A 21,620-nucleotide genomic window follows, 5' to 3' on the forward strand; every position below is an offset into this window, starting at 1 on the left:
ATCCCTACACTGCGATCTCTGCATACATAAGTAAAATAATATTTTTATAATATGTAAATTACCTTGCTACCAGCAAGTAGGGCGGCTACTTGCTGGTAGCAACCGCATCCTCCGATCCTAATTACGCCCCCTCCGCATTGTGATTGACAGGGCCAGGGAATGGAATCGTTCTCTGCTGGCCCTGCCTGTTAGCATTCAATATCTGGCGCCTGCGCCGCGGCCGTACCTATCTTCAATCTGCGTAGGCGCACTGAGAGGCGGCCACTCACTCGGCCGCTCGCTCCTCAATGCGCCGGGTGTAGATGTGACGTCATCGGCGCAGGCGCATTGAGGATGGAGCGGCCGAGTGAGTGGCCGCCTCTCAGTGAGCCTGCGCAGATTGAAGATAGGTACTGCCGCGGCGCAGGCGCCAGATATTGTATGAAAACAGGCAGGGCCAGCAGAGAACGATTATGTACTTATGTATGCAGAGATCGCAGTGTAGGGATTATTATTAAACCAAAAAAAATAATTGTCAGTGTCCCTTTAAGTTTTACACAATAACAGCTTTTTAAAAAAAAATAAAAAATGATGTTTTAGCGTTTCCATATTCTGAGACAGTTTTTTTTATTTTTTGGGCGATGTCTTTTTGCGGGATGAGGTGACGGATAGATTGGTACTATTTTGGTGGGCATACGCCTTTTTGATCGCTTACTGTTGTACTTTTTGTGATGTAAGGTGACCAAAATTTTTTTATTTAGCAGTTTTTATTTTTACATTTTTTACGGTGTTCATCTGAGAGATTAGGTCATGTGATATGTTTATAGAGCCGATCGATACGGACGCGGCGATACCCAATATGTCAACTATATTTTTTACCAATTTTTTTTACTTTATTTGGGGGAAATGCCTTTTTTTTTTTTTTACTTGAAACTACATTTTTTTGGGGGAAAACTATTTTTTCCACTTTATTTTTTGTCCCACTTTAGGACTTCAACTTTTGGGGTCTGATCCCTTTTACAATGAATTCTAATACTTCTGTATTGGAATGCATTGGCTGTATGAGTAATCAGGGCCGGCCTTTGGGGTGTGCGGGCTGTGCGGCCGCACAGGGCGCCATAGTAACAGGGGCGCTGGGCGGCCGACAGCTCGCAATGTAATCTGCGGCAGGCGAGGCTGTACTTTGTTCTCCCTCAGGGCGCCCCCTCCCCTGTCTGACCTGCCTGCTGCCAATAAGAAGAGAGACAGGAGGAGGAGGGGAGGGGCTGTGGCCACTGCGCCACCAATGAAGAAAACTGACCTGAAATACAAATACAGGAGGCGGGTGCCGGAATCAAATAGCCGGCACCCGACCTCTGTGACAGGGAGCTGCGATCAGCGGCAGTTGAGTTAACCCTTCAGGTGCGGTACCTGAGGGGTTAACTGCCGCTGATCGCAGCTCCCTGTCACAGAGGTCGGGTGCCGGCTATTTGATTCCGGCACCCGCCTCCTGTATTTGTATAAGAAACGTTGGTGGCACAGTGCGCCCCCCCACCCCAAACACCCCAGTATAAGAAACATAATTGGTGGCTCAGTGCGCCCCCCCTAGTATAAGAAACGTTGGTGGCACAGTGCGCCCCCCCCCCCCCCCAGTATAAGAAACATTGGTGGCTCAGTGGGAAGTGCCAATGAGGGTTAAAAAATAATTTAAAAAAATTAACTCACCTCCTCCAGTTGATCGCGTAGCTGCCGGTCTTTCTTCAGGACCTGTGGTGACGTCACTGAGCTCATCACATGACCCATTACCATGGTGATGGATCATGTGATGTATCATGTGATGTATCATGTGATGAGCACAGTGATGTCACCACAGGTCCTTTGACAGGTCATGAAGAAAGAACAGAAGACGATCAATTGGAGGAGGTGAGTTAATTATTTTTTAATTTTTTAACCCTCATTGGCACTGCCCACTGCGCCACCAATGTTTATTATATTGAGGGGGGGCGCACTGCGCCACCAATGTTTATTATATTGAGGGGGGCACACTGCGCCACCAATGTTTAGTATACTGGGGTGTTGGGGGGGCGCACTGTGCCACCAATGTTTATTATATTGGGGGGCGCACTGCGCAAATGTTTATTTTACTGGGGTGTTGGGGGGGCGCACTGCGCAAATGTTTATTTTACTGGGGTGTTGGCGGGGCGCACTGCGCCACCAATGTTTATTATACTGGGGTGTTGGGGGGGCGCACTGCGCCACCAATGTTTATTATACTGGGGTGTTGGGGGGGCGCACTGCACCACCAATGTTTATTATACTGGGGTGTTGGGGGGGGCGCACTGTGCCACCAATGTTTATTATATTGGGGGGGCGCACTGCGCACAACGATGGGTTAGGGAAATTTCACAGCAGAGTGTGCATGCGCTGGGAGCCTCGCTGGCGGTTAGGGTAGGGAAAAATTATGGGCCAGTGCACAGGTGCGGTGATCGGATGGATGTTCTCAGCAGGACACCGGCCGACACTGCGCTGGGAGCCTCACCAGCGGTTAGGGTAGGGAAAAAGCACTGGCCCGTACGTAATTTTTCCCTTCCCTAACCGCTGGTGAGACTCCTGGCGCATGCGCACTCTGCTGTGAAACTTCCCTAACCTGACGTTGTGCGCCTGCGCGGCGCTGCACACCTCCTCACGTCATGTCCGGTGCGACCGGAAGTGACGAGGGTAGGGAAATCTCACGAAGTAGGGAAGTATGACATTACACCGGCCTTTGGGGTGTGTGGGCTGGTAACTACTTGGTTGGATAGTCAGCCAGCCTATGCCATGATGCCAGCAACAAGCAGTGTTTTTTTTTTTTGGGGGGGGGGTGGCGCCACAAGGTTAGCTCGCACAGGGCGCCTGGACACCTAAGGCCGGCCCTGTGAGTAATACAGTGTGTATTACTCATACAGCTTCCGGCCTGTAAGATCCAGGGAGCTGGATATCACAGGCTCGTCACCGGAAGGAAGCGCCGATGCCTAAGAAAGGCATCGCGCTGCCTTACATGCCATCGGGTCCCCCCTACAGCCGCACAGGGACCTGATGGCACCGCCGCAACCTCCAGTAAAAGCCGCAAACCGCAGGTCTAAATCACGGGACCCCACCACGCATTGACCCAAGGTGCCTGCTCAGATGCCGGTGATTGGAACTACATAGGACGTACAGCTACGCCCTGTGTCCTTAAGTACCAGGACATCAGGGCGTAACTGAACGCCCCATGTCCCAAACAGGTTAAGGTGGCTAAACCGTTCAGCAGAATAAGGCTCTCATGTCATTTTTAGTGAACTTCGTAAAAACAAAACCCCCAAAAAAACAATGGTGGAATTGTTTTCTTTCCCCCCAATTTCAGCCGAATTTATTGTCCTTTTTTCGAAACATGGTAAATTTAATAGTTTAATTTAACCCCTTAATGAACAGGCCCTGTTTGGGCCTTAAATGGTCACCAACCTTTCAACAAATTTCGTATAAATCAATAGTACAGGTGGATACAGCATACTTAAAGGGGTTCTGAAGTTTGTTTAAACTGATGATCTATCCTTTGGATAGATCAGCATCTGACCGGCGGGGTCCGACACCCGGGACCCCGCCGATCAGCTGTTTGAGAAGGCAGCGGTGCTGGCAGTAGCGCCACGGCCTTCTCGCTTGTTTAACGCAGGCCCATTGACGTCACGACTAGTATCAATGGCCTGGGTGGGGCTAAGCTCCATTCAAGTAAACGGAGCTTAGCCGCGCCCAGGCCAGTTGATACTAGTCGTGAAGTCACTGGGCCAGCGGTAAACAGTGAAATGGCCATGGCGCTACTGCCAGCACCGCTGCCTCCTCAAACAGATGATCGGCGGGGGTCCTGGGTGTCGGACCCCCGCCGGTCAGATGCCAAAGGATAGATCATCAGTTTAAACAAACTGCAGAACCCCTTTAATTATATATCTTTATTTTTCGCTCTCTAGCAGCTCTTTCCTACTCTCCTCTCCATAGAAGCTATGGACATCATATAATCTGATCCTTTAGTGCGCTGACAGTCCATCAAATATCTCAAGATGACAGTGTTAGTTTAGGATAAAGCTATATCACAATCTTTCTTTTACTAACCTGTACTACTGCATTATGAAAAGGTTGAATGTACAGTGACCATTTAAAGCAGTTGTCAAAGTTATATACAAACTCGGGCAACCCATGTAAACAGCCTAAAATAACAAATGAATGGATACTCACCTGTTTTCTCCTCTGCACTCTGGTCCTCACTGCTGCTATTTGTTTTTCTGGCTGCGGCAGTGAGATTCTGTTCATGCAGGTCACCTCTGCAACCAATTACTGGACTCAGCAGCGATGTCTCATGCACAGCTGAGGCCAGTGATTGGCTGCAGTGGTGACTTCTTAACAGAACGTCACTGCTGCAGGCAAGAAGATGAAGTTAGCAGCAGGTGGGCCAGAACCCAGCTCTCGAAAAAAAAACTGTCGAAAAAGTGTGAGTATCAATTAATAGTTTTTTAGAGCACTTAACAAGGGTTAAAAGACTGAGTTTTTAGATAACTTGGAAAACCCTTTAAAGCACCAATAAATGTTTCAATTTTTCATCCATGTATTACAAGGACCATTACCTTTTTATTTTTCCATCAGCAGAACCATAACCTTGTTATTTTGCAGTCAGATTAGCTGTATGCCAGCTTATTTTTTGTTGGATGACTTGTATTTTTCAATGTCACCATTTTGGGGAACATACTACTTATTGATTAACTTTTATGAACTCTTCTAAGGAGAGGGGGGGGGGATGGAACAAAAACACAATTCACAAGGCACCATTAATAACATGCTAACTATCTTCTGTTGATCAGTACAATAACAGCAATACTAAATGTGTGTGTGCAGGGTTTTTATGAATACTTTAGAAAAAAAGTTTTTTTTAAAACATAATTTGTTCTTGTGCCATCATATTCTGAGAGCCAAAAGGTTTTTATTTTGTATTATTGGAATTCTTTATTTATTTTTGCAGAATAAGTTGATATTTTATTGTACCATTTTAGAATACATGCAACTTTTTGATCTGTTTGGCATCTTTCCCACGGGCGTCGCGGGTGAGGGCCGGATGCGTTCAGGGTACATTGCGGGAAACCCGCGCGAGCAGGCACGCAATTTCAGTAAATTTTGGCTACGATTGCGTTCCGTTGCGCAGTTTTTTCCGCGCAAGTGCAATGCTTTTTGCACGCGCACGAGAAAAAACAATGTGGTACCCGGACTTCTTCACTGAAGTTTGGGTTTGGGGTTCTGTAGAGTTCATTATTTTCCATTATAAAATGGTTATAAAATGGAAAATAATAGCATTCTTTAATACAGAATGCAAAGCACAATGTCAATTGAGGATTGGTGAGCGCGATGACGTCAGCGAAGGTCCTTTTGCTGGTCCTTCAAGAAGAACAAAGAAGAGGATCCTAAATGCGCGATCAAGTGGGTGAAGTGAGTAATGTTTTTATTATTTTTTAACCATCAATTGACATTGGACTTTGCATTCTGTATTAAAGAATGCTATTATTTTCCATTATAACTATGTTGTAATGGAAAATAATCAAGTAAATGGGGTCCCGGGTCGCTCATTCCTCATCTCCTTATCAACCATGCGTGAAAATCACACCGCATCCCCACTTGCTTGCGGATGCGATTTTCACGCAGCCCCATTCATTTCTATGGGGCCTGTGTTGCGTGAAAAACGCAGAATATAGACCATGCTGCGATTTTCACGCAACGCACAAGTGATGCGTGAAAAACATCACTCATGTACACAGCCCTATTGAAATGAATGGGTCAGGATTCAGTGCGGGTGCAATGCGTCCACCTCACGCATTGCACCCATGCGGAATACTCGCCCGTGTGAAAGGGGCATTTGTATTTCATTTATTGGCAGGTGGGATGATCAAAAATGCAGACAAGTTGATAATTAACTTGATAATTTATTACTTTGAGCTGTTATTAAAAAGGATTGTCAGAGTTATGTAAAAATAAAAATAAAATACAGCACTGTAAATCTGATGGTCAACAATATATACATAAGCTAAGCAAGTTTTAGGCATAAAATTTTTTTATTTTCTCATTTCCCTAGTTCTCTTCTGGCCCTTTGTTTACCTATCTCTGAGGTTTTCCTCATGAATATTTGTGAGCATCAAAAAAGACTGCCTCTCCTCCTGCTCTGCAAAGGGAGTGAATAAAAGTGCTGCCCTGAGTAAAATGTCTAACTGCTGGGATACTCAGCAGCATGTTGTATGTGTAGGACAAGTCCCAGCTGTACAATGACACTGCTGATACACAAAGGATCTTCCCCCTACCTGTTCTTGTGCAATGCTCTGCAGAACTCCTCCAGTCTGTCAGCTCTGTGTCTGCAGAATGAGAAGGGAAGATCCTGAGCATTTGTCTCTTCACTGCCTGCAGCTGCTCAGCAAAGCCCCCAGCTCTGAGTCTGTGCTGCTGATGGTAGAAAGGATTAAAACTTTCCTGAAGAATCCAATGGAAGGGAGACACAAGAAAGACAGCAGCAGTCAGTGCAGGGGGCGTGGCCAGCACAGTGATATCTCGTGCACAGACACAGACTTGCTCCCCAGGCTTGTGCACGAAAACTCATCAGCTGACATCACAGGTCATGTGACCTTCAGTGAAATTTGAGAAAGGAGCCACTGCAGAAGAAGTAAGTGAACTATAAACCCCTCACATTTGGTTGCTTCAAAACATACAAAGAACAAAAAAATAACTGGGCCAACCCCTGTAATGCAGCAATAACTATTTGATGTATTATTCTTAATGGACATTAAAAAGCGTTTTCAATTAGGACATTTTTTTGTCTTTTTTACCTTTTTCTAAGTATTTAAGCATTTATGACTTTTTTCAGGTACACTTGAGGACTTGTGATACATTGATCACTCAATACTTTTATATTGCAATATATCATACCTGTTCCAATTTTCCACTGACAGGCTGCCTATTAGGCCCTGCTTCTGGCGACTGGAATATCAGTCTCTCTGATAAACCCCTTAGATGCTAGGATTGCTATTTAACCTTACAAGTTGTCTACTGTTTTGAAACTGTATACCTCTTAGGTGAAGAAAGTCTGCATACTGTAAGCCATGAGTTAAAGTCAGGACTACTGCAGAAGTCACGAAGCTCTTTTAAAGCTTTAAGTGTCTCAACTTCACACTGCTCATTGTATTCTTCTTCTGTAAGAAATCGAATGCTTGGCTTTTTCTGTCTCAATTTCCTATAGGAACAGGACAAATTATTAGTGATTTTCAATGTAAATTCTGTCCCACAGACATTTCAGTCTAAAAACAAGCATTGTTTTTTAGGGATTATGGTGTACACAGAGTATCTTATTGTAGGTCCACTTGTACATAGAAGTGATTACTTAACATAATGCCAAATGGTGCACAAGGTATGTCGTACAGCTTTTACTGTCACCTATGTCAATAAAGGGCTTTCCCTGAAAGGATGGCCTGTTCGTTTGTTCCTGTAACTCCATTCCCTCTCTATCTGGATGTGGCAGCCACCTCATCAGATGAGACTAGGATTGGGGACCCACCTTCTTGACATAGGTGTGGGCCCCAGAGGTAGGACTTGCACCTATCAGATATTTATGGCATGTCCTGTGGGTGCCTAAGATGGGAATATCTCTGAAGATTTAGTGGTGTCATGTGTACATATAACAATATACTTTTCAGTATGGTAATGCTCTGAGAATGCAATATATAATATAGGTTCATAATATGCATTCGGATACAGAGTCCTATCTGTATTATAAAATAAAATCTCATTGTTAGCAAGCCAATAAATTATATGTTTACAAACAATACCACATATGGCGTTGTCAATGAATTATCTTTTCCATCATTATTAGAAGTGTAAACATACTAACCTGTAAATGTAAGTTATTGCCCTGTAGAGACAGGACAGCCCCTTACTTGACAGAAGAACGCCAATGACTGCAACGGCAATTTCATTAACAGGGTGGCAAAAGTAAATCAAGATGCAGGCGATGATTTGGAGCGTCCAAGTGAGAATCTTAAAACTTATTTCACTGCACAATGGGCCATAACTGTAGCAAGCTGCGAAGCCGAGTAACCCAAATATGACACAATGACCTGTAAATCACATAACATCAATGGTCTACTTTATTACACGGTTAATAAAAGCTTTATAAAAAAAAATTGTAGAATAAATAAAATACACACATACTTCAAGGTGGAAGAAGTTTAAGACAGATTTACTCTTAATATAAGAGCTAGCTGCATAAATATATAACTTTGTCAATTTAAAATCAAAACATATTTCCTTATTCTGGCATTAGATATGTGTTTTACAGTACCATCATAGTGAATGAGATTTTAGGAAAGCTCATCCACATCCTGTGAAAAGCAATTTGCAGTGTATGTCCACAGCATATCATGTTAAAGGGGTACTCCCATGTCAGACAATGAATAGCGCTTGGCTATTTTCAGCGCCCCATAGAAATGAATGGAGGGCGGCTGCGCATGCGCAGTGCACCCTCCGTTCATTTCCCCAGCCCGTTCTCATTGTAGGTGCGGGTCCCAGCGGTGGGACCCGCACGTATCAGACAATGGGGGCATATTGTCTAAGATGGGAAAACCCTTTAATTTCCACCGCAGATGGGTCATATTATCACACAAGACTCACCCATTCAATTCAATAGGCGCACAAATAAAAATGGACAGTATGCTATAATGCAGGCTCATGGAACTTCAGTGCCTGAAATCAGAGAGTCAGCCTTGGATCCTCTAAGTACAATTTGGGGCTGTTACAGGTGTTACTTTGGAGTTATGTCTCTATTTTGCCAACAATTTTCCTTCATGGAGGGGAGAAGGCATACACTCTGCTATAACAGTGAAAATCCCAGAACCACCTCAATAAACTGAAGCCACAGTACAATCCTGCCTACAATGCATTCAGAAAGTCTTCAGACCCATTTTTCAATACACCATAACGCCAAAGTGAAAACAGAATGTTTGAAATCTTTACTAAATTTATTTAAAAAGAAAAACGAAAATATTGCATTGACATAAGTATTCAGAATCTTTACTCAGTACTTAGTTGAAGCACCTAAGGCAGTGATTACAGTCTCCAGTCTTCTTGGGTATGATGCCACATGGTTTGCACAGCTGGATTTTCTGCCATTCCTCTACAGATCCTCACAAACTCTGTCAGCTTTGATGAGGACTGTCGGTGGACAGCTATTTTCAGATGTCTCCAGAGATGTTCCACTGAGTTTGCCTCAACTCTGACCAGTCTCCCTGTCCCAGGTGCTGCAAAACATCCCCAGAGCATGATGCTGCCACAACCACACTTTACTGTAGGGATAGTATTGGCAGGTGATAAGCAGTGCCTAGTTTCTTCCAGACATGATTCTTAGGACCGAGGCCAAAAAGTTCAATCATGGTTTTATTAAACCAGAGAATCTTGTTTCTCACAGTATGAGAGTCCTTTAGTTGTTTTTTGCAAACTCCAAGCAGACTTTCAGTATTTTACTGAAGAGAGGCTCCCTTTTTTGTACCCTTCTCCAGATCTGTGCCTCCACATAACACTGTCTCTGAGCCCTAAAGGCAGTTTTCCCCTCATTATGGCTTGGTGTTTGCTCTGATATGCAGTGTCAGCTGGGGTACCTTATAGACAGGGGTATGTCTTTCCAAATCATGTCCAATAAACTGAATTTACCACAGTTGGACACCAGATAAAATAACTAATACTTTATGGACAAAAACAAGATTTTTGTGAACTCACCTATAAAATCTTTCTCGCGTGGTTCATTGGGGGACACTAGGCTGGCAACACTAGGCTGAAAAAAGACTTCGCTCCTCCCCTGTAGGCTATACCCCCTCCAGCCTGGAGAGAGCATGTCCGTTTGTGCTCAAGCAGTAGAAACATGTGCAAAGTAAAAGAAAACGCAACAAACGCCGGCGGAAGCGAACCCGCTAAACACCCGACCGGCAACCAAACATCACCACCAACAATAATAAATACTCGGCGGGTGCTGTGTCCCCCAATGAACCACAGGAGAAAGATTTTACAGGTGAGTTCACAAAAATCTTGTTTTCTCGCTGGTATCATTGGGGGACAGGACCGTGGGACGTCCTAAAGCAGTCCACGGGAGGGGAAAAAATCCACACCCATGGAAATAGCACCCTCGAGAATGCATAATACACTGCTGCTTGCGAGACCCTGTGGCCCGCCGCAGCATCGGCTATGCGTAGGAAGCACCTGGCAAAAACTTGAACGTTCGCCAGGAAGACCAAGACGCTGCCTTATACAACTGCGAAGCTGATGCAGGGTGAAAATGAACCCAACAAGAGCTGACCGCTGGTCAGGTGTACTGGAACTCCGCTGGGCGATGCCTTGCCCCGGGAGCGAAATGCCTAAGCAACTGCCAACGGATCCACCTGGAAACGCCCCTTGGAGGCCATTGAGCCCTTCCAAGGACCTCCAGGAATGACTAGGTAAGAATCTGCATGGCGGAAAGAGCTAGTCATGGACAAGCAAACCTCCGAGCCCGAATGCATTCTGATGGAGAGCTCACTCTCTCGAGTGCGAGGTAGAAAGAAAAAGGGAAAACGATGTCCGTGTAGACGTGGAAGGTGGCGACTACCTTCAGCAAAAAAGAAGGTATTGGGCGGAGCACTGCCTTAAGTGGGTACTTGACAAAAAAAACGTACGTACAAGAAAGGCGCTCCCAACTCCCAAATTAGCTGGGTGGAAAAGCCCGCCACCAGGAATGCCATCTTCCCAGAAAGAAAAGGGGGGAAGAAGACGTTGCAGAGAGGGGTCATGTTCCTCACTGAAACGCCACCAAACGACCCACCGGTCGTATGGACGAAACCAGGTACCTGGCCCTAACCCTGGAAGCAGAACCAAAATCCCAGGCCACAGGATCCACCTCTGCTAAAGAGAAACGCTCCACAGTAAATTGGCAGACCGATGACCTCAGAGCCGTAGAGGCTTGCGGGGAGACCGATAAGCTGGTTGATAAACCACAGAGAAAAACGCGTGAATCAGGCACGCCCAACTGCAGGCCAAAGAACCAATACATTTGAGATAGGTAGAAGTAAAGCCGATGTGAGAATCACCGGCGGTGAGGAGCTCCGCCAGCGACCATATATTGACAGTGTGGCAACACTGCTCGACGGAAATGTTGACCAGACCAAGATAAGAGAAACACTCCTGCCGGATGGAGTGCGATGACTATGTCCAAAGCCCCACCCGTACCTGAGAAAACACTGGTCACATAGCAAAAACATTGTGATGGGATTCCAGAGCAGTGCCAGGCATGGCTACTGGCCAGGTAGACAGAAAGGAGAGACAAGCAACATTCAGCTCGAGGAGTAAGAAGAAATAGAACAGGTTTTCCGTTCCAGGAACGAAACGTCTATAAGCGGTGGTAAGGCGAGACAGGGCCCCCACACTGCCTGGCGTGGCGAGTCTCGTAGTCTACCCACAAAATGGGCAGTGAAAAAGTATGACCACCATCAAATTGACATGACCGTCATTACTCATGTCGTAAAAGAGGTAATTGTAGATACAGGTAGCACACCCAGGACCAATGGGAAGGATTCACCTGTAGAAAGAGGGATGTGGTAGGCATCGCAGCCCACCAGCTGGGACAGGAACCAATACACCGCGCCAATGCAGATGAGGGGAAAATAGTAACGTAGGAGCCACCAAGGGTTGTGGGGTGGCCTTGAACCCTGAGGCAGAGAAGGAAAAGGATGGAAGGAGAAAAAAGGCCAGGGCTAAAGCTCATTCTCCATCTGAGACTGGCACTATACAGAAGAAGCCACAGGATGATAGTGGCGGTGCCAAACTCCGCCTAAGGAGGAAACCATGCAAGGGGAGCTACAAGTCTATGGCTAGCACCATATTCCAGCTGAGGAGGGGGCCACACAGCAGAGACCACCGAATGTGGCGCTAGAAGAATCCGCCACCGACGAAGGAGCTGTGGAGGAGGAACCATAGTATGTCGTGACAACGCACAGACCCCTCGTATCGTAGTAGTCACAGCATGCTCAGTCAGCGCAAAACTGAGGGGGAGGCCTGAGGACTTGCCGTAGAAGTCATGGAACCATACGGCCCCAGTTAAGTAGAGCTAACCTAAAACGCTCCACCAGGCAAGGGCGCCGAACAAGAGCAACCGCCAGGGAAGAACCACTACCTGAGGGGGGACGCCCCACTGCAACAACTACTACCCCTAGCACCAGCGTAAAAAGCTGCACCTGCGGAGGAGAACACACTGTAGTAGCTAAACCAGAGTGCCAGCATTACCCCTTTCCCAGATAAGGGGGAGTGGAGCTAGGGAATACAGAGTCAGTGCAACCCCCGACTCGCTGGAGCGGAATCACAATATTATGTGCAATGGCGTACGCACTCCATATTGTTGAGGACAAATACCATGACCGACTGGAACGGTGGAGGACAATGGAGATGTGGGTCTCTAGGACACTTAAGTGTTGTCGGGTAACCCCCTGAGAGGACAGAGGGTGACATATTCATGCCCCAAACCAGAATCGGCAAGAAAAGGATACAACAGGGAAATAACCACGGTATCCACTGGCGACACCCATATACCACTAGGTGAAGAGTACAGGGCACCAAAGAAGCTAAGGCATCTAGAGCCATGGCGTAGTTGAATTGCAGCATCCCAAGAAGCTTAGTTATCCCCCCATTAGTGATCACTAAAGAAAGGGTAATGTAACAGTAAGCATGGAGATGTCAATGTGAAATAACCTTCAGTGGTAGTGCAATACTCCGCTTAAGGAAGAACTGTACCCAACGGTACTGGAAGTACCCCACCAATGGAGTTTGGCAATGCTTACGTCTAGCACTGCCTCAGTGGTAGTGCAACCACTCTGCCACAAAGGGGGAAAAACGCATACGGCAGGAACTGTATCCCGAGGAAGTGCAAGCACACCACCTAAGGACAGGGGTGATGCATATGGCAGGAACTGAGTCCAATGGCAGAGAAATTACACCGCTTATGGACAGGGATAATGCATATGGCGAGTGCTGTACCCGGTGAGCGTGCAATTACTCCACCTAAGAGAGGGGTAATGCATACGGTAAACACTGAGGCCAGTGATAATGCCATAACGCCACCTATGGAAGAGGCTATTGCATACGGTAAGTGAGCGAGCACTCATACACTTGGCAACCAGATTGACATATGCAGAAAATATTTATTAAATCCCCATAAAATACAAGTAATAAAATTTATAAGAACAATGTAGCAATAATATACAACATTACAGTCACATATATTGTGGTAGATATGATCGACACTATATTCATATGACTCAATAGGGTCGATAAATTCAATAATACACTGCTCAAAAAAATAAAGGGAACACAAAAATAACACATCCTAGATCTGAATTAATTAAATATTCTTCTGAAATACTTTGTTCTTTACATAGTTGAATGTACTGACAACAAAATCACACAAAAATTAAAAAATGGAAATCAAATTTTTCAACCCATGGAGGTCTGGATTTGGAGTCACACTCAAAATTAAAGTGGAAAAACACACTACAGGCTGATCCAACTTTGATGTAATGTCCTTAAAACAAGTCAAAATGAGGCTCAGTAGTATGTGTGGCCTCCAGGTGCCTGTAGGACTTCCCTACAACGCCTGTGCATGCTCCTGATGAGGTGGCGGACGGTCTCCTGAGGGATCTCCTCCCAGACCTGGAATAAAGCATCTGCCAACTCCTGGACAGTCTGTGGTGAAACGTGACGTTGGTGGATAGAGCGAGACAGGATGTCCCAGATGTGCTCAATTGGATTCAGGTCTGGGGAACCGTCGGGCCAGTCCATAGCATCAATGCCTTCGTCTTGCAGGAACTGCTGACACACTCCAGCCACATGAGGTCTAGCATTGTCTTGCATTAGGAGGAACCCAGGGCCAACTGCACCAGCATATGGTCTCACAAGGGGTCTGAGGATCTCATCTCGGTACCTAATGGCAGTCAGGCTACCTCTGGTGAGCACATGGAGGGCTGTGCGGCCCTCCAAAGAAATGCCACCCCACACCATTACTGACCCAATGCCAAACCGGTCATGCTGGAGGATGTTGCAGGCAGCAGAACGTTCTCCACGGCGTCTCCAGACTCTGTCACGTCTGTCACATGTGCTCAGTGTGAACCTGCCTTCATCTGTGAAGAGCACAGGGCGCCAGCTGCGAATTTGCCAATCTTGGTGTTCTCTGGCAAATGCCAAACGTCCTGCACGGTGTTGGGCTGTAAGCACAACCCCCACCTGTGGACGTCGGGCCCTCGGATCACCCTCATGGAGTCTGTTTCTGACCGTTTGAGCAGACACATGCACATTTGTGGCCTGCTGGAGGTCATTTTGCAGGGCTCTGGCAGTGCTCGTCCTGTTCCTCCTTGCACAAAGGCGGAGGTAGCGGTCCTGCTGCTGGGTTGTTGCCCTCCTACGGCCTCCTCCACGTCTCCTGATGTACTGGCCTGTCTCCTGGTAGCGCCTCCATGCTCTGGACACTACGCTGACAGACACAGCAAACCTTCTTGCCACAGCTCGCATTGATGTGCCATCCTGGATAAGCTGCACTACCTGAGCCACTTGTGTGGGTTGTAGACTCCGTCTCATGCTACCACTAGAGTGAAAGCACCGCCAGCATTCAAAAGTGACCAAAACATCAGCCAGGAAGCATAGGAACTGAGAAGTGGTCTGTTGTCACCACCTGCAGAACCACTCCTTTATTGGGGGTGTCTTGCTAATTGCCTATAATTTCCACCTGTTGTCTATCCCATTTGCACAACAGCATGTGAAATTGATTGTCACTCAGTGTTGCTTCCTAAGTGGACAGTTTGATTTCACAGAAGAGTGATTGACTTGGAGTTACATTATGTTGTTTAAGTGTTCCGTTTATTTTTTTGCGCAGTGTATATATCACACCAAAAAACTTAAAGTATATGCTGTTATTTGGGAAAGAGGGGGTATTATCTTCTAGCGCTCTATCCCAATTTGGGAAACTGAATGTCACTGAAAATGTTGTAGGTGTATTTACTGGGAGTGCAATATGTTTATAAAGTGTCCACAGGAATCCTGATAATGTGAAAAGTCTCTTATAGCATATCCTTTTAAGGTCGATATGAGCTTTGGATTGAAGAAAACTTTAAATCGATGTTTGGCTTACCGTCTAGCGTCTGCTGTCTCCCTATTGCTTCAATGGAGCTTTAAATATTTGCCGGCTTATTCAGTCGCTCCATACAGCATTGGAAAAAAGGGTTAGGGCTTATTATCGGGGTAGGGCTTATTTTGGGTCCATGAACAACAATCACAGATTAATGATTGGACAAAAAATCTAGATTTATTTAAATACAGTATAATCACAGTGGGTGGCACAGTACTACGGTATGATACCGGTACAGTACTCTGGCAGGCAATGCCACACTTCTTTCTGGTACTGTACGTACACTGCCCCTGAGCCCCTAGGCAGCAATGTGTACGTTACCAGGGAGATCCGGCGCAAGAGATGACAGGGTGCTGATTGGTGGAGGCGGGGGAGGGAGCAGGACGCGCTCACCACCAATCAGCACCTCCAGGCAGCAGAGAGAAGGACATCCTCCTGCTGCCTCATTTAGCTACGGTAGGGGTAAGTTAGAACGTGCGGGCTGGCGGCAGTACAGGGTAGAGAAGCCGATCAGCCCGCCCAGCGATGTACTCGTTCAGTACCGTAGATGAAAGTGCAGCTGCCAGCATAATTTTGCAATGAGTGAAGCCGCCAGCCGCGATGTATGCACAGGCTAACGGCTTCACTGAAGGCTAAGTGTTGGTAGCCTGCGCTGCTGTACTGTAACTCCTGCCCGCCTCCGATCAGCTGGGAGAGCGCCAATGTCCTGCCTGCCCGCCCTGGCAGCTCAGGAGCACCCCTGAGCTGCTGAATCCATAAATATAAAATTCATCTAGGGCCTATTTTTGGAGTAGGGCTTATATTTAAGCCCTACTCCCAAAACCCTGCAAAATAGGGCTAGGTCTTTTTTTCGGGGAAACACGGTAGGGAGAAGTATGATGCTGGCAGCAGTGGATAATCACAGGTACGATGCTAGCGTCATGATGATGTACAGGTGCATATAAGCACACTATCGTGAGCTACCAGATAGCCAGGCCAACTACCCCTTCCAGCCACACATGCGTTCCACCCTGGAGTGCATGTGGCTTCTGGTCTTCTTTCAATCCACACGCGCTCATAGCAGGAATACCGAGGTGCTGTATCTAGACCCCTTCCGGTCACATGTGAGCTCTCGATCACACATGCGTTCCACCCCAGAGTGCATGTGGATTACGGTCTCCATTCAGTCTACACGCGTTCATAGAACTGATAATGAAGTGCTAGGCCCCTTCTAGTGCTCCAGACTAACAAAAAAATACCTAGGAGCCATTGGCTCCTAAACTGAAAAGTTTAGAAGACAAATTTAATTTTTTGTCGCTACATTTAAAATACATATAATTATAATAAATAAAAAAAAGACGTGGAGGAGGCGAGACGTAGGCTACAGTTGTGAGCCAGCTCTACTTACAGCATACTTCCTGCCAGCATTAGGAAACATAGGAGAATACAGCAATACACACCTCTTACAATCAAGTAACATCTTCTGTCATGTAGATGTTCTTTTTCCTCATCTCCTCCTTTTGACCCAGACCGCCATAACAAATTATTTCATCTGCATCTTGTCTCTGCAGAGTTTGTTACAGACAAATTAGACTTCTCAATTTCCCACATTTTCAACACAAACTCCCCATCCTGGTGTCCCAACAATGTCTTCCTGCTGTCCCTCCCAATCCTGTGCCCACAGTTTTTACCAATGCTTCTAAATACTATACTGCAAAAAAAAATATTGTGATCCCAGTATAACTAGTGTCCTAATATTGCCTCCAGCAATTATAATGGCCTCAGTAATAATAATAAAACCCAGTGCACCCAGTTATAGAGCCTCTATAGTGTCCACAAAAATAATGTTCCCTTATATGCCCCTGTAATAGAAATGCCCCTATAGGGCCTTCAGCAATAATATCCCCTTTTTCCACCCAGTACAAATGCTATTATAGTGCCCCTAGTAATAATGCCCCCTATAGTGCCTCAGTATTAAAAGTCTGCAGTTCCACCAGTAATGACCCTCATACTATCCTCTGTATTAAATAATTCTCTAGAGTGCCCCAATAAGGCTTTCAGTTTTATCCACCACAGTGACCCCTCAGTATTAAAGTCCCCCACAGTGCCCCTCCATTAGTAATGTCCCCCACAGTGCCCATTCAATAGTAAAGTCCCCCCACAGTGCACCTCCAGTAGTAATGTCCCCCACAATAATAATGTCCCTCACAGTTCCCCGCCCAATCGCAATGTTCCCCACAGTGCCCCTCCAGTAGTAATGAACCTCACAGTCCTCTCTCCTCAGTAGTATCCCCCACATTGTTAGCAGTGATGTCCCTCATAGTACTCATCTCCTCCTTTGAGTAATGTCCCCCAATGCGCCCCGGAGTGCTCTCCTCCCTGTCAGTAATGTCCCCCAAGTGCGCATTGAAAATAAGTAATATTCACCTGTGTCCCTGCGCCGGCGTTCACGATGCAGGCTGCGATCTAGTCCGGTTTACAGCATGGGATGGTGGGACGCAGGCAGGCAAGGAAAGCACAACTCTTTGCAGTGTCCTGATGCAGGTGGGCGCAATCATGTCGTCACACACGCACTGGCTGTGATAAAATCATCACGCAGTCCTGCGTGGGTATTCAGTACCTGATAGGCATTAGGCCTACAAAGCCTGATGCCTATGAGGGTGATCGGCGGCAGGGCAGGAAACCATCAGCTCCCGTGCCTCACTGCAGTATTCAACTGCAGATCTGCGGCGGGTCTAGTAAGCAGAGGGGACTTGATAAAAATAATAAATAAAAACCCCATCTTTTAATGCCACCCTAGTTAAGACAACGTTGACATATTTGGTCAGTCATGAAGGTCAGGCTTAATACATAAAGTAATCGATATACAAAACAAAGTAAGGAGTAAAGGAGATCCAATCTATAATCAGAAAGCATTCAAAAGGTCAGTTCCTCATTAAGACCCAGTGGACTCCGTTTTTAGATGGTGAATCCTTCTGAAGGATTTAACTATCCCAATCACCTCTCCTGGATGAGGCCTTATCTCTATAACTTAAAAATATATTTTATTACCATCACCTCCATGAAACTCCAGGACATACCTTGCTAGTGGGGTATTACGTTTGGGATATGAAAATCCTTCAGAAGGAGGCCAAGTGGATTGATTCCACTGGGTCTTAAAGAGGACCTTTCACTGGTCCTGACATTACAATATTAATACCTGGCAGTGTAGGGCAATACTAGTAGATATCTGGGCACTTTATATAAAAAAAAAATATTCAAAATCCATTCCCCCGCTGCCCTTTATGCTAATTAGTAGCATCGGTACAGTGAGGAGGAGACAGCAGCATTTCTCAAGGGGCTTCTCCTTTTCACTGGCTGTGACACTGTCCGCTGCGATTGGGCAGCTCACAGCCAGGGAAAAGGAGAAGCCCCTTGAAAAAATGCGGCTGTCTCCTCCTCACTGTACCGTTGCTAATAATTAGCATAGGGAGAAGGAAAGCTTTCTATTCTCTGGCCAAAGTAAACTGGGATACAGCGGGGGAACGGAGCAGGCGCATCTGGAAAAAAAAGGCGCCCTGACATCTACTAGTAATGCCCTACAGTGCCAGGTATTAATATTGTAACCTCAGCACCAGTGAAAGGTCCTCTTTAACCACTTCATGACCGCCCATAGACTATAAACATCCTATGGGCGGTTGTTTATCTCTGATTGGATGTTTTAGAACGTCTTTTCAGAGATGGCAGCTGCACGCTAATCGTGCAGCTGCAGAGCAGAGGGCCCGCTGTCAGTGACAGCAGGGTACCCCAGAGAGAAGGCAGGCACAGTTCCCAGGTGTCCCTGCCTTCTAGATCGGTGTATACACAGAGCTCAACGAGCACTGTGTATGCAGAGCAGGAAGCGCTATGCCAGGGGAGTGCAAGAGCTGTCGGGTCTCCAATAGACCTTGATCAGCCCTGCACTGAGGCTGTACAGCGTAGTATAATGCTGTACAGCCTCTCTGGAGGGTGAATTTCCCCTGTAACTGGGGCTACTATGTCAATAGTGGAAGAAAAAAAAAAAGAAGGAGGTTAAATGTCCCCCCGAGGTCTTGTATGACCTCATGGGGGACGCAAAGTGTAAAAAAAAATAAAGTGTTTTATAAAAAATAAAAAAATAAAAAGATTTCTAATAAATGTTAAAAAATAGAAAAAATAAAATGGACATATTTGGTATTGCCGCGTCGGTGACGGCCGGCTCTACAAATAAATCACGTGATCCACCCTGTCCGATAAACACCATAAAAAAGAAATAAAAACTGCGACAGTTTTTATATAAAATTTACACAAACTAGAAAAAATTTGTATAAAGTCACCACTGTGGATGTTGATTTCTTTCCTTGGCGTCGCTGATCAGCCGTGCGAAGTGGGTTAATTTCGCAAAAATTCACAATTCATAAAAAAGGTGATCGCGCTGCCTTCTACGGACTCCAGCCACAACGTGTAGAAAGGGATAGTAAGAGCTCTTTTTCCTGCAGCCCCAACATAGAACTCCAACAGAAAGACAATCTCCTCCACGGATATTCCCTCTGCGGATTAAAAGGTTTCGGGGCACATAGTGAAGCTCCACCAGTTAACATATAAATATTTATTTTATTATACTCACAAGGGAAATAAAACAACAGTCATCAAATGCAAAACTCAGCATAAGTCTGCAACACCGCCCGACCCGGGTTTCGCCAAACAAGCTTCGTCAGGGGCGACACAGTTTTTGTCACCTTACATCACAAAAAGTGCAACACCAAGTGATCAAAAAGGCATATGTCCCACAAAATGGTACCAATAAAACAGTCACCTCATCCTGCAAAAAATGAGCCCCTAACTTAAGAAAATCGCTAAAAAAAAATATAGCTCTCAGAACATGGAGACATTAAAACTAGTGTTGAGCGAACAGTTCGAGCATAGTTCGGGTCCGTACCGAATTTTGGGGTGTTCGTGACACGGACCCGAACTTTTTCGTAAAAGTTCGGGTTCGGGTTCGTCGTTCGGCATGTATTTTGGCGCATTTTGAAAGGCTGCAAAGCAGCCAATCAACATGCATCATACTACTTGCCCTAAGATGCCATCGCAGCCATGCCTACTATTGGCAAGGCTGTGATTGGCCAAGTGCAGCATGTGACTCAGCCTCTTTATAAGCTTGTGCGCACGTCGGGACGTGCTCACTCCCGATGTGAATAGAACAGGGATAGACGCAGCTGATGCTAGGGCGAGAATAGGCAGGGATAATTGAATAACTGGAAGCAAATTTCTCTCCTCCACCTGTGATTCATCTGAACAACTGCAGCTGAGCTGCTTTTTTGATAGGGATTGGCTATTTTTAGAGTGGCCAGAGTGATTTTTCCATCCACATGTACCTGGGCTGACCGCCGGCCGCCATTTTGCGACTTGTAGTGCTGCAGCAGAAGCTGCCACAGTGTGCATTCCAAAGCTCCAAACAAGTCAGACATCTACACCTGGGATTCAGACCAATAGCGATTTAGCAGCACAGTCCAAGGCTATTTTTTTTAAAGGTTGTGCAGACCATTTTGTGGCACATGTTACTGGGCTGATAGGCGGCGGCCATCTTGGGACTAGTGCTGCAGCACAATCTCTCCCAACGTCCATTAATCACTTGTAATAGTGGTCTGTGCCATAGAAATCCTACATCAGGGACTTGGGTGTGCTTGTGTCACCCCTACTAATACCAGTCCACCTGTAATCCATACAGTGAAAAGCCATAAAGTATTCCAGTGAGGGAATTTTTTTTTTATTTAAAAAAGGCCAAGTTAGTTTATCTGGCGTTCAATATACTAGATACAGTTAGGCCTGCGTTTCATACATCTGGAATTAGCAAACTAATGTGCTGGGGTTGGGAAAACATATATGTACCCATACTAGAATCTGTCAAAGAAAGCGGTACTCACATATAACAGTCATTCCATCTGTAATCCATACAGTCAAAAGACTGAAAGTATTCCAGTGAGGGGATTTTTTTTATTTAAAAAAGGCCAAGTTAGTTTATCTGGCGTTCAATATACTAGATACAGTTAGGCCTGCGTTTCATACATCTGGAATTAGCAAACTAATGTGCTGGGGTTGGGAAAACATATATGTACCCATACTAGAATCTGTCAAAGAAAGCGGTACTCACATATAACAGTCATTCCATCTGTAATCCATACAGTCAAAAGACTGAAAGTATTCCAGTGAGGGGATTTTTTTTATTTAAAAAAGGCCAAGTTAGTTTATCTGGCGTTCAATATACTAGATACAGTTAGGCCTGCGTTTCATACATCTGGAATTAGCAAACTAATGTGCTGGGGTTGGGAAAACATATATGTACCCATACTAGAATCTGTCAAAGAAAGCGGTACTCACATATAACAGTCATTCCATCTGTAATCCATACAGTCAAAAGACTGAAAGTATTCCAGTGATTGGAATTTTTTTTATTTAAAAAAGG

General features: G+C 45.7%; 1 protein-coding gene across 1 annotated transcript in view; it reads right to left on the reverse strand.

The window, feature by feature from the left end:
* Nucleotides 1–21,620, reverse strand: part of NEMP2 (nuclear envelope integral membrane protein 2) — a 137,117-nt gene that overhangs the window by 34,570 nt on the left and 80,927 nt on the right. Inside the window, exons 7-8 of the mRNA XM_040441073.1 lie at nucleotides 7,883–8,108; nucleotides 7,064–7,228 (exon numbers count right to left, since the gene is read on the reverse strand). Coding sequence (XP_040297007.1) covers nucleotides 7,064–7,228; nucleotides 7,883–8,108 — 391 coding nt within the window. The remainder of the gene's footprint in view (nucleotides 1–7,063; nucleotides 7,229–7,882; nucleotides 8,109–21,620) is intronic.

This window comes from Bufo bufo, chromosome 7, assembly GCF_905171765.1.
Source record: "Bufo bufo chromosome 7, aBufBuf1.1, whole genome shotgun sequence".
Lineage (NCBI taxonomy): Eukaryota > Metazoa > Chordata > Amphibia > Anura > Bufonidae > Bufo > Bufo bufo.